At 63.7% G+C, this 13,243-nt stretch overlaps 6 protein-coding genes across 6 annotated transcripts; 1 reads left to right on the forward strand and 5 right to left on the reverse strand.

Annotated features, from left to right (window-relative positions):
• Positions 1-1,316: 1,316 nt before the first annotated feature.
• Positions 1,317-3,505, reverse strand: EMIHUDRAFT_76998 (hypothetical protein; the record flags this gene model as incomplete). The annotated part of the gene is made up of 7 exons (XM_005762520.1): positions 1,317-2,189; positions 2,244-2,347; positions 2,441-2,495; positions 2,570-2,643; positions 2,732-2,924; positions 3,023-3,213; positions 3,346-3,505. The coding sequence occupies 7 exons, from the start codon at positions 3,503-3,505 to the stop codon at positions 1,317-1,319; spliced, it is 1,650 nt and encodes a 549-aa protein (XP_005762577.1).
• A 60-nt stretch (positions 3,506-3,565) lies between these two features.
• Positions 3,566-4,406, reverse strand: EMIHUDRAFT_446226 (hypothetical protein). The gene is made up of 2 exons (XM_005762521.1): positions 3,940-4,406; positions 3,566-3,874 (listed from the first exon to the last, which is right to left on the reverse strand). The coding sequence occupies exons 1-2, from the start codon at positions 4,387-4,389 to the stop codon at positions 3,827-3,829; spliced, it is 498 nt and encodes a 165-aa protein (XP_005762578.1). The 5' UTR covers positions 4,390-4,406; the 3' UTR covers positions 3,566-3,826.
• A 1,192-nt stretch (positions 4,407-5,598) lies between these two features.
• EMIHUDRAFT_248497 (hypothetical protein) lies at positions 5,599-6,179 on the reverse strand (the record flags this gene model as incomplete). Its single annotated transcript, XM_005762522.1, has 3 exons — positions 5,599-5,700; positions 5,769-5,993; positions 6,141-6,179. 3 exons carry the CDS (start codon positions 6,177-6,179, stop codon positions 5,599-5,601), a joined length of 366 nt encoding a protein of 121 aa, XP_005762579.1.
• A 2,871-nt stretch (positions 6,180-9,050) lies between these two features.
• On the reverse strand, positions 9,051-9,719 carry EMIHUDRAFT_371719 (hypothetical protein). The gene has a single exon (XM_005762523.1). The coding sequence runs from the start codon at positions 9,675-9,677 to the stop codon at positions 9,273-9,275; it is 405 nt and encodes a 134-aa protein (XP_005762580.1). The 5' UTR covers positions 9,678-9,719; the 3' UTR covers positions 9,051-9,272.
• A 2,050-nt stretch (positions 9,720-11,769) lies between these two features.
• Positions 11,770-12,090, reverse strand: EMIHUDRAFT_248500 (hypothetical protein; the record flags this gene model as incomplete). The annotated part of the gene is made up of 1 exon (XM_005762524.1): positions 11,770-12,090. The coding sequence occupies one exon, from the start codon at positions 12,088-12,090 to the stop codon at positions 11,770-11,772; it is 321 nt and encodes a 106-aa protein (XP_005762581.1).
• A 299-nt stretch (positions 12,091-12,389) lies between these two features.
• Positions 12,390-13,222, forward strand: EMIHUDRAFT_248501 (hypothetical protein; the record flags this gene model as incomplete). The annotated part of the gene is made up of 1 exon (XM_005762525.1): positions 12,390-13,222. A coding segment is annotated over one exon (833 nt), but the record flags the coding sequence as incomplete, so codon positions are not given.
• Positions 13,223-13,243: the final 21 nt, after the last annotated feature.

Consider the following 13,243-nt stretch of genomic DNA (forward strand, 5'->3'; position numbering starts at 1 on the left):
GCCCTCGCGGTAAATGCGCGAGATGACCACTTCGCCCTTCTGGTTGATCAGCAGCACGTTGGAGATCATCGCCCGCCCGCGCCCCGCTCAGCGCGCGCGATCCTGCCCGTGTGCTGGTTGCGCTGAGCGTGCAAAAAACGCTTTTGTCGTACGCTCCAGGCGCTGTGGGCGGGCGGTCGCTCTGTCGGCGCCGCGAGCAGAAAGAAATCTCCGGCCGCGGTCCTCCCAATCCCTGTGTGGTGGCGGCGTGCCGTCCTTCGATACGTTCCGATCCCCAAGATGGGTTATCTGTTTCCTATCTTTCTTCTCTAGGATTGTCCCCCTCCCCCTCGCTTAGTTTTGCAACATCACACCGAATTGTTGAAGAGCATGGCGCAGCTGTGGTACTCTGCCACGCTCACCTCGAGAGCCGCCTAGAGCGGCGCTTAGAGCTGTCAAACGTTACGAAGAGCTGAACAGAGTTGCTAGTGTTAACAGTAACAACAGAACAACAGTTGGGCTCCCCAACAACAGTAGCTAACGTTATAGGCCAGCTGAACAACAATAAGGAAGGCCTACCAGTGACCCACGACGATCCCAGCGTCCAGTGCGGGTAATACCCGAAAATACCTGGAAACCCCCGGGTATTTTCGGGGTTTACCCCCGGGGTTTTTGGCATTTTCTGCTTGCTGACCACTGAACACCAGTAACAACAGTAACAAACAGTAACAGCTTGGGCTGGGGAGAACACTTGAACAACGTTGAGGATTTCAGCCAACACTAGCGCAACTGTTAGGCCCAAAGGTGTAACGTTTGACAGCTCTAGCGGCGCTGTGGTGGCGTTGAGATTTTCCACGACACTGCCGGAATCGTACCCGAGCTGCCCATAGTGGTTGAGGCCTGCCAACGCTGATCCCAAACTGCTTTGCCCGTGAGAGGCACTTTGCCGAGCCAGTTTTGTGGGCAAACCAGCTGGCCAAGCCGCGCCCCCCCCCCCCCCCCCCCGCGACATCACATATCGCCATCGTCGATGAGAATCATGCTGAAATAGTCGGAAAACGTGACCTGCTCGGCACGTTTGCTAGCCAGCAGCGCCCCCGGCTTGATCCAGAGCCCATCCACGCCACCACAGCGCCACCACTGATCCGCACTGCCCGCAGTCGCGCTCGCGGAGTCCGGAGACCGGAGTCGGCAGTCGCGCCCCCGCGTCGGCGCCAAAAAAAAGGCTAATAAAAAGATGAAGAGAAGAAATCGTGGGGGACCCCAAAAGACTCAACCCTCAACCCATGAACGTACACACACATCCGCCGGCTGTCGTAACACGCGCTCTCTCGCCTTCACGTCTCGGCCGCGGCCGGAAAGGTTCTCGCCAGCAGCTCCGCGCGGTCGGCGACGCGCGCGCGCACACTCTGGTCAAACAGGGGCCGCTCGGGGGAGTCGTTGGCGAGGTCTTCGGCGAGAGGGAGCGAGCCGAAGCGCGAGCCGAAGCGGTAGTCCTCGTGGATGCGCAGTGGGTGCGCCTCGGTGTTGAAGACGTACTCGTCCAGCGGCACCTCCGTCCCGTCTCCGAAGAGCAGCCAGAGGTACTTGAGCGTCTCCGCGAGGAAGAAGGACTCCATCTTCCCGTTGTGCCCGCCGCCGTGCCGGTCCGTCACGTCCTTCAGCCCCGAGTAGCCGCCGTCCTGCAGCCGGCAGAGCCGCTCGAAGGCCACGAAGATGTGCCACCCCCAGTCGCGGTACTTTTCGTCGCCTGTGACCCACCACAAGACAAAGAGCGACTCGACCGTCTCGGGGCGCAGCAAGTTGTGCCTCGCGCCGCTGTCGGCGGCCACGCGGCTCGTCCCCTCCCTCAGCTCGGCAATCTCGGGCGCGAGACCCGTCGGCTGGTCCGAGTACATGCGGTAGCACGTCTCCATCAGCTGCTCCGCGAGCGCCATCGTCGCGCGAGCCGCCGCGCCGCCCCGCACGCCGTGGATGCCCGAGTGCGCTCCGAGCGCGAGCATGCCGGGCACAAAGCAGACCAGGTGGTCCATCTTGTCCTCGTACCGCTTCGTCCGAAAGTTCCACCGGCCGATGTATGTGCAGTTTGCGCAGCGCGCCAGCCCGCCCTCCCGGACGAGATGCGCCGTGATGGCCGCGACCGACTCGGTGTACATTTGCGCCACGCGGCTGTCGGTGCGGCTGCTCATCAGCCACTGCTTGAGCAGGTACTCGTAGGCCTAATCATGACAGACTACTAATTAATAACTAATACCAAATAGCACCGCTTGAGCGGGGTTCTCGTAGGCCGAGTCCGCGCGGGCGCCGAGGGTCAGGTCGCTCGAAGCGAACTCGCCGCTCACGGGCGAGATCATCGTGGGGTAGAGGCCTGGTCACGGGAGGGGGCGTCAAGAGACGCTGTCCGCACGGGCGGCCTAGGGTCCGCCTCGGGCAGACACGCCTCGAGGCAGCGCCGACGGACGGCTCATCTCTCGGAGGTGGGCCATCACGCGCTGCGCGACGGCCTCGTAGACAGGCTTGCGCGTGTGCCTAGCAGCAGCGAACAGCAAAGGTCGGGTGAGTCTGCTTCCCCCCTCCCCGCCTCGTCGACGGGCCTGCGTGCGTGCCTCGAGAGGGCGCGGAACTCGACCTGCAGCGTCGCAACCTCGGCGACAGTCGACGCGCCTGTCCGCCGCGCCAGAGGGGGTGCGTCTTCCCTGGCAGGGCTGCAGGACAGGGCGGAGGGGGGGGAGGGGGAGGAGGAGGTGCCCACGCGGCGCGCCTCGCGACCACGTCGGGTTGTACCGCTTCCTCGACTTGAGCCCGACGGTCCCGTACGGCAGCCCCGTCGGCGAGTCAAAGGCGAAGACGAGGCGCTGGCCGAGCTCGTCCGCCGCGTCGAGTACGCTCCTCTCTCCAGAGAGCTCGTACGCAGACAGCAGGCCGCCCAGCACGCGGATCGTTACCTGCGGGCGGCGGAGAGGCGCGCCGGGAGGTCGGCGGTCGGGCGGGGCGTCGGGCGGCTGGGTGGTCGGGCGGGTAGGCGTGCGCGCGCCTCAAACACGTTGATCTCCTCCTGCTCACCGAAGCGCAGCCTCGTTCGCACCCAGGCGACCGCCGCCGCAAACTCCTCGGAGAGCCCCATCAGATGCATGGTGTCGAGCGAGTCGACCAGCGTCAGGCCCATCCCAAAGGACGAGACGGCCAGCCGCGAGACCGGATTCACCTCGTCCTGGCCCCAGGCGTAAGTCGCATCTGCCGGCGGTGGTGCGGAATGAGCGGGCGCGCAGGTGATCGGCGGCCGGTTGGCGGCCGGTGGACGACGGCGGCGGCGGCGCGCGGCTGGATGAGTGGGCGCGCGGGGTGGATAGCGAGGGCGTGTCTCACAGCTTCGCCACGCATGCAGGAATGCGGATCGAGTCGCATTCTGTCGCTCGACCTGAGCGCCGCGCCGAACGACGGCGGGGGGGGCGTCTTCGGCCGCGCACTCGCCGTCAGTCGTAGCGCCAGGGATCGCGAGGGCGGCGGTCAAAACCAAACACGCCATGGACCATGACGCCAGCATCCAACGCAAGAATCCAGAAAAAAAGCATCTTCTTTTTGGGTATACAGAAAAGCCGAGGCGGCATCCTTCACACACCTCCTCGATCCACGATCGTCACGGCAGTCCACGATCGACGGGCCACCCGCGTCACACACTCATATCATGGTACGTCAATACAGTACGTCCCGGTCATGGAAGGGAGGCGGCGCCATAGCCTGGGCCCGCACCGCCAGCCGCCCCCGGCGCACACAGCGAGCGGGTACAATGACCGGACTCCGCGTCCCGCGAAGCTGCTGCGGGAGAGGCGCCAGTCGGGCACGGCGCTCACGAGAAGACGCTGCTTGCGTTGCGCCTCGAGATCGAGGATGGCACCTGCGCACCGGCATGCGTGGGTGAGGTGGATGCGAGGGCGAGTGTTGCGCGAGAAGAGCCTCCACCGTGTATGGTTTCGGCACGGGCGCAGGCCCGCCGCCAAAGACGCCGCCCTCAGCCGACGTGCTCAGGTTGCGGCCCACCGCACCGTTGCGCGGGCGAAGAGGCAAGCCGGGCAGCTCCTTGGTGAGCTCCTTCTCCCGCGGGGCGCCGGCGGTGCGGCACGCAACAGGGTCGAGCCGCGTCGAGTCCTTGCGTTCGGCGGAGGTGGGCCGGTAGGAGCCTTGGTCGAGGACAAGGACGTCGCGAGGCTTGGCCGCGAGCGGTTGGCGCGCCCGCGCCGGCGCAGGCCCGCCGCTGAAGATGCCAGAGTCACGTGGGCGCGAAGCCGAGCGCGGGCGCGGCGCGGGCGCCGGCGCAGCGCCGAAAATGCCGGAACTCTTGGTGGTGGCGTGGCGCGGGGGACCTGAAGAGGGCGGGGGTGGGCCGAAGAGCGTGTCGAAGGAAGAGGGCATTTAACCGTTGGCCTCTGGGGGCCGTGGAAAAGAGAATTTTGAAACCCTCCTCGGGCGTCCCATCCCTCCCCTGGGTATCCGTTTTCTTTCTTTCCCATCCCTCCCTTGGGTTGTCCGTTGCTTTCTTTCTTTTTCCCATCCCTGCCTTGGGTTGTCCGTGTTCTTTCTTTTCTTTTTACACTAGGCACGGGACTGGGCGACTGGCGCGCACTCACTGGCACTAACACAGGTACACCATGGAAAAGAGAAAGCAAGGCGCCTCACACAACGCACTCTCGCACAGGACCCTGTCCTCCTCCCCTCGTCCCTCGTTTGGGTTGTCTCTTTTCTTTCTTTCTTTCTTCTCTCACATGACAAGCGATCGACAGCGATTGTGGGGACTACATGAACATGATCCGTACGTGAAGGGTGGAGGGGCCCGTCCGCAGAGCTAGGCGGCGTGGGCGCCCCCCACTGGGGCCGAGGGTAAGAGGACGTCTGCCGCTTGCTTGTTCTTGACGTCGTTGACCCAGTTGGCACGCTCAGGGGAGTTGAGGCCAGTTGGTACGCGTATTGCGCGCCTGCTTGTTGATGTTCTCGGCGTCGCCCGCCACCGCGCCGCCATACCCATGGAGATCTGCTGCGTGTGGTGGACGACGAAGGAGGATGCGCTCGCCGACGCCGCCCCGTACACCGTCCGGTCCGAGTTGGTGCCCGCCGCTTCCTTGGGGCGAACCTGTGGCGAAAAAGGGAGGAACTGCTTGGTGCATGGTGGGCGGCGCAATGCCACCCAAAGTTTCCACGAGCACCAGCCGCAAAAAGAGAAAAAGAACGGCGACTCACACCCTGGACGCTGGAGCGCGGTCCGCCACTCGCTGCCGCACTCCTGTCCGAACGATCGCCTTCCTTCCTCTTTTACATACACAAAAGCACTCCAGACTCCACACCAAACCGCAGTAGTGCTAAAAGTAGTCTAAGTACTAAGAGGCGGCACACACGCCCTCCAGCTCCACTGGACACTGCTCTACATCTACGTCTACCACGAAAGACACACTGTCGCGGAGAAGTGGCCCGCTTCGATGGACAATGGTTTCGTCCCAGGGTTTTAAAAAGCAATGGTTTCGTCCCACGGTTAAAAAGCGATGGACAATGGTTTCGTCCCACGGTTAAAAAGCAGCCCGGAGAGAGAGATTTTTAGCAATACCTCATAATACCAAACAACTCTAACACTCACACGTTTGTGAGCCCGGCGGAGGCGCAGAGGGTGATGTGGTCCGCGCACCACTGTGGAAGAAACGCGTCGTCCTGCCCACCAGCAAAGTAGTCCGCCACCTGCAAAAGCAATCGGGGGCTCGTGGTCGGGCTGAGATCTCTCCTGCATCCGTCGAATCTCTACGCACCAGGCCAATCCAGAACTGCTGTGCGTAAACTGTCGCCATCAGCGGCGGCACGTCGCCCGCGGCGACCGCCCGCTCCATCTCCGCATTGGCGATGTTGGTCAGCGAATTGAAGGGCGGAGGCTTGAGCAGCCCAAGCCGGGCGAGGGCGGCGGCGAGGATGACTCCAAACTGGGAGAAGTAGGCCACGCCGACGATGGAAGCCACCTTGTTCTGCTTGGCTTTGAGCTCCGGCGAGGGCGGCGGCCGAGAGAAATCTCTCGTTGTGCCGCGGCTGCTTTGACGATCCGCTCGCCTCGCCGTGAGGAGGAGCGGTGGACGGGGGTGGTGGACGGGAGCGGTGGGCAGGAGACGCGCCCTGCAGAATCCTCGAACAGGCAGCGCGGCGATCGGCAGCAGGAGCACGGCGGTCATTCGAGCTCGCATATCCTGCAATATGTGGCTGGCGGGCTGTCTGGTATAGCCCCAGCCGACTCCGCGTGAACTCTCGAGGGATCTCGAGTGTACGAACTCTGTTCACACCGAGCAGCTGGGAGTGGCTGCGGCTATAGCAGACAGGCTGGCGGGGCGCGCGAGCGAATCCGAGCAAGAGCACAACTAGTTTATCTCGCTTCACACATCCTAGTATCCGAGTGAGGATACATTGGAATGGTAAAAGGGTCCGTCATGCGTACGAGACTCGTGACTCCACACATGGAGAGTACTCACGGTACGAGAGCACGCTAACATCCCCTGGGGTCCTGCCACTAAAGGCGGAGGGTTGGGACTCAATCAGCTTGGACGAACCACAGGTCCGGAGGAATCCTCGACGTCCTGTGGCCGGCCGCGTCGCCGAGAGGGTTCGCGCCTCAGACCCAGACTAAAGAGAGGGGCCGGCGTACACGCCCGCTCACCCCTTCGACACAGCGCTGTGAATAGCGCTAACGCCGACGGCGCCTCACGTTCTCCTTCTCGGAGCCAGCAGGCTCAGCGACGGCGAGGGCCCCTGCCACAGAGCCCCAAGACTCGATGGGCGGCAAGGTTGTAGGCCGCTCCTCGCTGCCGAGAACGGCGGTGACGTATGAGAGGTCGCCACGCGAGGGCATATCGGCTACGTTAGCCTCTGAGCGCACGTAGACCATCCACACATCGGCTGACAGCCCGCTGACCAGCGCCCAGAAGCTGTGGACGACGCGCGCCGAGTCATCGGAGCTAGAATAGCCCTTGACGATGGACGCGAGAGCCGACGCGTTGTCGATGAAGTGAAAGACGCGACGGTCACGGAAGACGTCCGGCATGGAGTAGTAAACGGCAACGGCTGCGAGGAGCTCTAGTTGGCCGATGTACTGGAGGCGCACAGCAAAGAGGCGCATGAAGTCCTCCGGAACGGCAAGGGAGGAGTGGTACCATGACCCGCCCTCGCCCTCATCGTCGGGGACGAAGACGACGAAGCCAATCCGAGCAGGGACGTCCTCGGAGGGCGACCACATCGCGTCTGTCCAGACTAGGACGGGCTTGCGCCGGCGTCGCCGCCGAAGCAAACAGATCGTCCTCGGCCGCAGGCGAGACCGACCACTAGTGTCGGCCAGAAGCCCGCGCAAGAAGAGAAGAGCGCGACGCAGCGACTCTGGGAAGCTGGATCCTCGGGACCCTTGTGCAGCTCTGTACAGGGGCTGGAGGGCGGCACGCCCGAAGCGATAGGCAGACCAGCACACTGAGAACTGGAGCTGACCGCATAGCTTGGCCGCGCCTCGCGACCCGTCGAACGAGCCCGCGGCCAAGATGGCATCTATCGCCTCAGCAATCCCTTCCACTCGCGCGCTCGAGACGGAGCAACGAACCAGCCGACGGGTCGAGAACGAACTAAAGTCGTGGACCACACCTAAGTAGGTGTTCACCAGAGCAGCCAATGACGATTTATCGTCGCCCACGTTGGCGCCCGAGAAAGGGAAGCCCAAGAGGGCTGAGAACTCCCGCAGAAAGAACTGGCCGCCGGCCGCAAACGAGGGCTCGCATATGGCGAAGTCATCGAAAAAGTGAGAGCCCACGACGGGGAGAAGCCTCACAGAGGCGCGACAAATAAACTCGGCGAGTCTATTGAACTGTATGACGGCCGATTTCAATCCAAAATTGAAGCCTTGTAGGCGAAAGAAGAAGACCCTGCCAGTGGACGGATCCAACTGGGCGAAGATCGTGTACCACGGTTGGCTACACGGCACGCGTCGATACGCGGCCTCGATGTCCTCGGTTCCTAGGAGCATCGAGAAGGAGGCTGCCTCGCTGACTAACTCGGCAAAAAGCGCGGCAGCACGAGCCGGAAAGTCGGCCGTGTCCGTGACGAGCCGCTCAAAGAGGGAAGTAGCAGCATTGTGAAGGCTGTCACGACAGTTGTCACACGGTCGAAGCTTGCCTTTCTGCCATACGCCAAAGCGCATCGAGCATCGCCAAGCCTCACGACCACCGAGGTGGCCGTCGATCTCTGCGACATCATCGATCGAAGCGACAGAACCGATGGGAGACGCCCAACCATCGGTAACCTCCTTCTGAGTCCGATCCCAGAGAGCGACTAGATCGGGTCGCTTCTCGGGTTTGCCACGGAGAGCGAAGAGGCTCTCAGCGACCTCGCCGTTCGGTAACCCGCTGGTGATGAGAGGAGAGAGAGAGAGGGACGCGGTCGTAGACGGCTACCGAGAGATACTAGAGGAGAGGGCGACGGCCAGTGAGGCTGCAGGGCGCCGCTGCCCGCCGTTGGCGGTCGACGAGGGCGCGAGAGAGGTCACCCGAGAGCGGAGAGAGGATGCGTTCGCAGGAGTGCTCAAGCGCATGTTGGCTGGGGAGCAAATCCGGCTGGTGTGCGCATGCGCGCCGAAGCGGTGCCATGGCGACATCATCGCGGCACGTCTCCGCCGCATGATGAGAGAGATTGTGGACTAGATTCGACGAGAGCAGTCTTGTGTAGTACGAGTCGACCCCACGTTGGAGAGGGTGGGTGGGAGAAAAGAAATCTGTGCTGCCGCCGCTCTGGCGGTCAGCAAAAGAGGAGCACGCTGCCATGCAGAGCGCTCGCTAAACGAGGCGGTGAAAGACAGGCGCGTCCTAGACGCCATAGCGTCCATGATAAATAAAACCACACGCAGCGAGCTGCGAGGTCCGGGGAGAAGATGGAAGTGTCATGGAGGTGAGTCCTCGTGTGAGTGGCTTCGAGAAACTAGTGGCCTTTCACGAGTTGGGGCCCCCACCCCAATCGTTATCGGCGGACTAGTTTATCTCGCTTCACACATCCTAGTATCCGAGTGAGGATACATTGGAATGGTAAAAGGGTCCGTCATGCGTACGAGACTCGTGACTCCACACATGGAGAGTACTCACGGTACGAGAGCACGCTAACATCCCAAAGCAGAGAGTGGAGGAGCGAGAGCAGAGGGGACTCGACACCCAATGAAGACGAAAGAGAGGGACGGATGTGCGCGACAGCCCATCAGGGACGCGGGACGAGACCCGACGAGAGAGAGGGACGAGGCCCGCGCGCTACGGCGCCGCCGGAAGATCGACGAGAATGTCGTAGTCGGAGCGGTCGCCAGGAAGATCGGTCCACGGCCGCCCGAAACGCGCCAGACCACGGCGAACGGCTAGAATCCACCGACGCCGCACACGAAGCTGCGCCCGGCGGCGGCCCTCGCGGTTGGCGCCCGCCGTGTACCGAACACGCATGCTCTGGTCGTCAGCAGCGACGGCCGGAGGGGCCGCGACGCTAGGCGCAGCGCCCGCATGGCCGCGCCGCCGCGGAGCGAGATGCGCGATAGCGCCCTCGAGCGTCAGCTCGCCGTCGCCGCTATTGGCGTGGGCGCGGCGACGCCAATGGCAGATCTCGTTTTCGTCCTGAGGCGTGAAGGCGATGTCGGGCGGCGCGTGGTGAGAGACGACGGCCCCCATGTCGGCTGGAGAGCCGTGAGACGAGTGGGGCGTGCAGCCGAGCTCCGACCACCGCTCTTGGCCCATGCGCAGCGGCGGCTCGGACGAGAGCACGTAGAGCGAGCGGACTGCGTGCGCCTTGGGGGCGACGCGGCCGTCCACGAGGAAGTCGGAGGCGTAGCGGACGTCTCCCGCGTAGCCGCGCGGCGCCGCGAAGGCGGGCAGCAAGTATGGCCGGCCCAGGAGGGCGGCTCGGTGCTCGGGCCACCATGCCCACGCGCCAAGGAAGCCTTCCGCCGGAAGGTACACGTCGATCGGCGCGCCGTCCTTGGAGAAGGAAGTAACGAGCATGACGCACTGCAGGTCCTCGAGGGGACCGATGCACGCCCGGAGGATGTCCACCATTCGAAGACTCGAGAACAGCCCCAGTACGATCGACCGGGCGAAGAAGCGAGCGGGCGTGTCGACAGGAGACGCGGCCAACTCCTCGAAGTGGCAGTAGACCTTGATAGGAAGAGAGCCCGAGCGGCGCTCGCGCCGCAACTTCCTCCCCGGCGGCGCTGCGGCCTCCGCCACCACGGACCCGATGGAAATGGGAAGCCCAAGGTGGCGAGCTAGGAACAACAGCCCGGAGCGCACCCCGTCACGTACTGTCGCCCCGCCCTGCGATCCCCTGTTCGCCGAGCGCGCCTTCGCGTCGACCCAAATCAGAAAACGGTTAAGGAGGACAGGCGAAGCGGGGAGTCCTCCATCCGGGAGGCCGCGCTCGAGGGCGAACTCCCTCAGCCGCTCGAGCGAGCGCCTGGCGTTGCCAAGGACAGCGCCGTCCGCCCCACCCTTGAGCTTGACGGTGGCGACGAGGGCCTCCATCCTCTCGGAGTCGTCGGGGACTTGGGCGAGGCCTTGCTCGCCCCCGAGGAGGTCGAAAACAGAGGACGGAGGCAGCTGGGCGGCCAGCCATCTCGCGGCTCGATCCAGCTGGTACGCCTGGACGTCGGCGTGCGAGGACATCGCCTCGCGCTCCTCGGCTGACGCTCGCCGCCTCTTCCCGCGTTGGGAGTCGCCCGACGGGCCGACGGCAGAAGATGTTCGTTGACGGCACGAAATGGAGGGCTGCGCGGAGGGCGCAGGCCCCAGGCCAGCGGCCCCGAAAGGACGGCCGCGCGCCGTCAGCTCCGCTGGGGGAAGAGCGGAGGCAGCCACGCTAGCCCTCGATGGCGCAGGGACGGGGCCCGAGGGCGCGAGCCTCGCGCCCACCCCCGGAACAAGGGCGGGCGTAGGCGTGCGGCATCCGATGCCCGGCGGCCTCAACGCGGCGCGCATCGGAAGTGCGCCGGCCGGGACCAGGCGCTCTCGGGATGGCCTGGCGAGAGGCGGTGCCCGTCCCGTCAAAGGGGCCGACCTGCGCGTAGCCACGCTTGGAGCTGTAGCCAAGCCGAACTGCGGCGGCAAGCGTGGCCGACCGGAGGCGCCACCAGGAGGCGCCGCTGGCTGAAGCCTGACCGCCCGAGGCGGCTCGTGGCCGATCGGCCACACGGTCATGGAGAAAAGAAATCTGTGCTGCCGCCGCTCTGGCGGTCAGCAAAAGAGGAGCACGCTGCCATGCAGAGCGCTCGCTAAACGAGGCGGTGAAAGACAGGCGCGTCCTAGACGCCATAGCGTCCATGATAAATAAAACCACACGCAGCGAGCTGCGAGGTCCGGGGAGAAGATGGAAGTGTCATGGAGGTGAGTCCTCGTGTGAGTGGCTTCGAGAAACTAGTGGCCTTTCACGAGTTGGGGCCCCCACCCCAATCGTTATCGGCGGAAATGTTTCACAAAGAGAGAATCTTACAACAAAACTCCCTCAAAGAGAGAAAGCGAGAAATTAGCCAAGAATTTTCACTTAAGAACACAACGCACTCTCTCACATGACAAGCGATCCCACGACAGCGATTGTGGGGACTACATGACCTGTACGTGAGGGCGGTGGAGGGGCCCGTCCGCAGAGCTAGGCGGCGCGGGCACCCACACACTCCCACGGTCCCACCCCACCACCCAGAGCTCCTGTGCCACTAGCCGCCTCGCTTCCGCGACACGGGATGGCAGGCACGACTCGGCAACCGCGAGCCGCTCACTCCCCCAGTCCCATTCCAGCATCTTCCCCGCCTCCTCCATCCACCGGGCGGATCCGCTCCCGGTCCCGCGCCGCCTCCCCCACCACCTCGCGGTCGCGATCGCTCATGCACATTTCGAAGGAGCACCGGAGCCACTCTCGGAGCGCAAAGTCCTCCTGGTCGGCGTCGGGTCCCTCACCACGCGCCGGAAAGTTGGGTCCCGCACCACGCGCCAGCGGGTTGGGTCCCGCACCACGCGCCAGCGGGTTCACCCACGGGCGCGTCTCCACCACCCGATAGCCGTCGCCGTTCGTCATCGCGAGCTCCTGCGCCCGCATCGAAGAGAAATCCGGCTGATTTATTTAATTTGAAAGAAATGGACGCGCCTCGCGCGTCTGCCTAGTCATCATCTACCTGCGCAAATCCGTACAATTGTAACAACCTGGGCCGCCAACGACGGGCGGGCGGCGCTGCGGCGAAAGCGACTGCTTGCTGTCCGTCTTAGCATCGCCTTGAGCCTTCGTCCACTCCCCGGCCGCGCAAGTCTTGTGCTTCACACACCCGCCGAGGGATGCGAGCATGCACGCTACAGTGGACGCTCCCCACGACTCCGTGCACGCTGGCACCAAAGCGGTCTATGCCCGCCGATGCGGATACCTCAGACCTCATCACCTTCAAGCCCAACGGTCTCGCCTCGACGGCGATGATTGCGACCCTGCAAGGCACGCTCAAGGGCAGGGACGCCCTGCTGGCATGGACGCTGCTCGTCCTCACGCACACGATCCAATTCTGCCTCACGTTGGGATCGATCAACACCTACTTTGTGTCGCTCGTGCAGGGCAACTCGACCGACTTCTCTTGGGGCAGCACGTTTGACGCCCACTCTGGCAAGCTGGACGTCCTCTCCCACATTTGCCTCGTCGTGGTCCTCCTCCTCTTCCCCTTCCTTCAGCTCGCGAGCCTCTTGGGCATGACGGCCTTCAGCGAGGCGGCGCACACCTTCCTGCTGCTACGCAGTCTGCTGAGAGCCCGCCCGAAGCTGAAGAAGGCGGGATCGTGGGTCCCAGGCATTTGGGTGATTGTTGCGGGAGAGGCGGCGTTCGTGGTACTGGTCGGAATGATCTTCCCCATGCTCATATTTGCCACGGCAGCAAAGGTTGCGCTCAACACCGACTTCAACTTTTACTCGCTCGCCACGACAGCCCTGGTCGGGAAATTCATTATGAACCTCGACGAGACGGCGCTCCAGCTCGTAGAAACCTACAAATGGACTGACGCGAGCCTGGCGGGGTCTTCGGTGATGTACGTCGGTAAGGCCGCGGACGCCGCGTGCAAGAAGCTCGTCAAGCGAGTCGGCTTGCTTTTGAGCTTGAGTGAGCTGGTCATGATTATCGTGATGAAGAGCGCGTTGACCGTCAGATTGCTGTGGGCCGTGCCGGCGATGGGCCTTGTGAGCATGCTCCTTTACGAGTACCCGTTCACGCCGATGGG

This window comes from Emiliania huxleyi (genome assembly GCF_000372725.1).
Source record: "Emiliania huxleyi CCMP1516 unplaced genomic scaffold EMIHUscaffold_672, whole genome shotgun sequence".
In the NCBI taxonomy this organism is placed as follows: Eukaryota; Haptophyta; order Isochrysidales; family Noelaerhabdaceae; genus Emiliania; species Emiliania huxleyi.

Coding starts and splice junctions, on each gene's coding strand:
- EMIHUDRAFT_446226 (XM_005762521.1), bottom strand. CDS start 4,389: ATGCCCTCTTCCTTCGACACGCTCTTCGGCCCACCCCCGCCCTCTTCA. Junction 3,875..3,939: donor CCGTGCCGAAACCATACACG/GTGGAGGCTCTT, acceptor GCCGGTGCGCAG/GTGCCATCCTCGATCTCGAG.
- EMIHUDRAFT_371719 (XM_005762523.1), bottom strand. CDS start 9,677: ATGGGGGCCGTCGTCTCTCACCACGCGCCGCCCGACATCGCCTTCACG.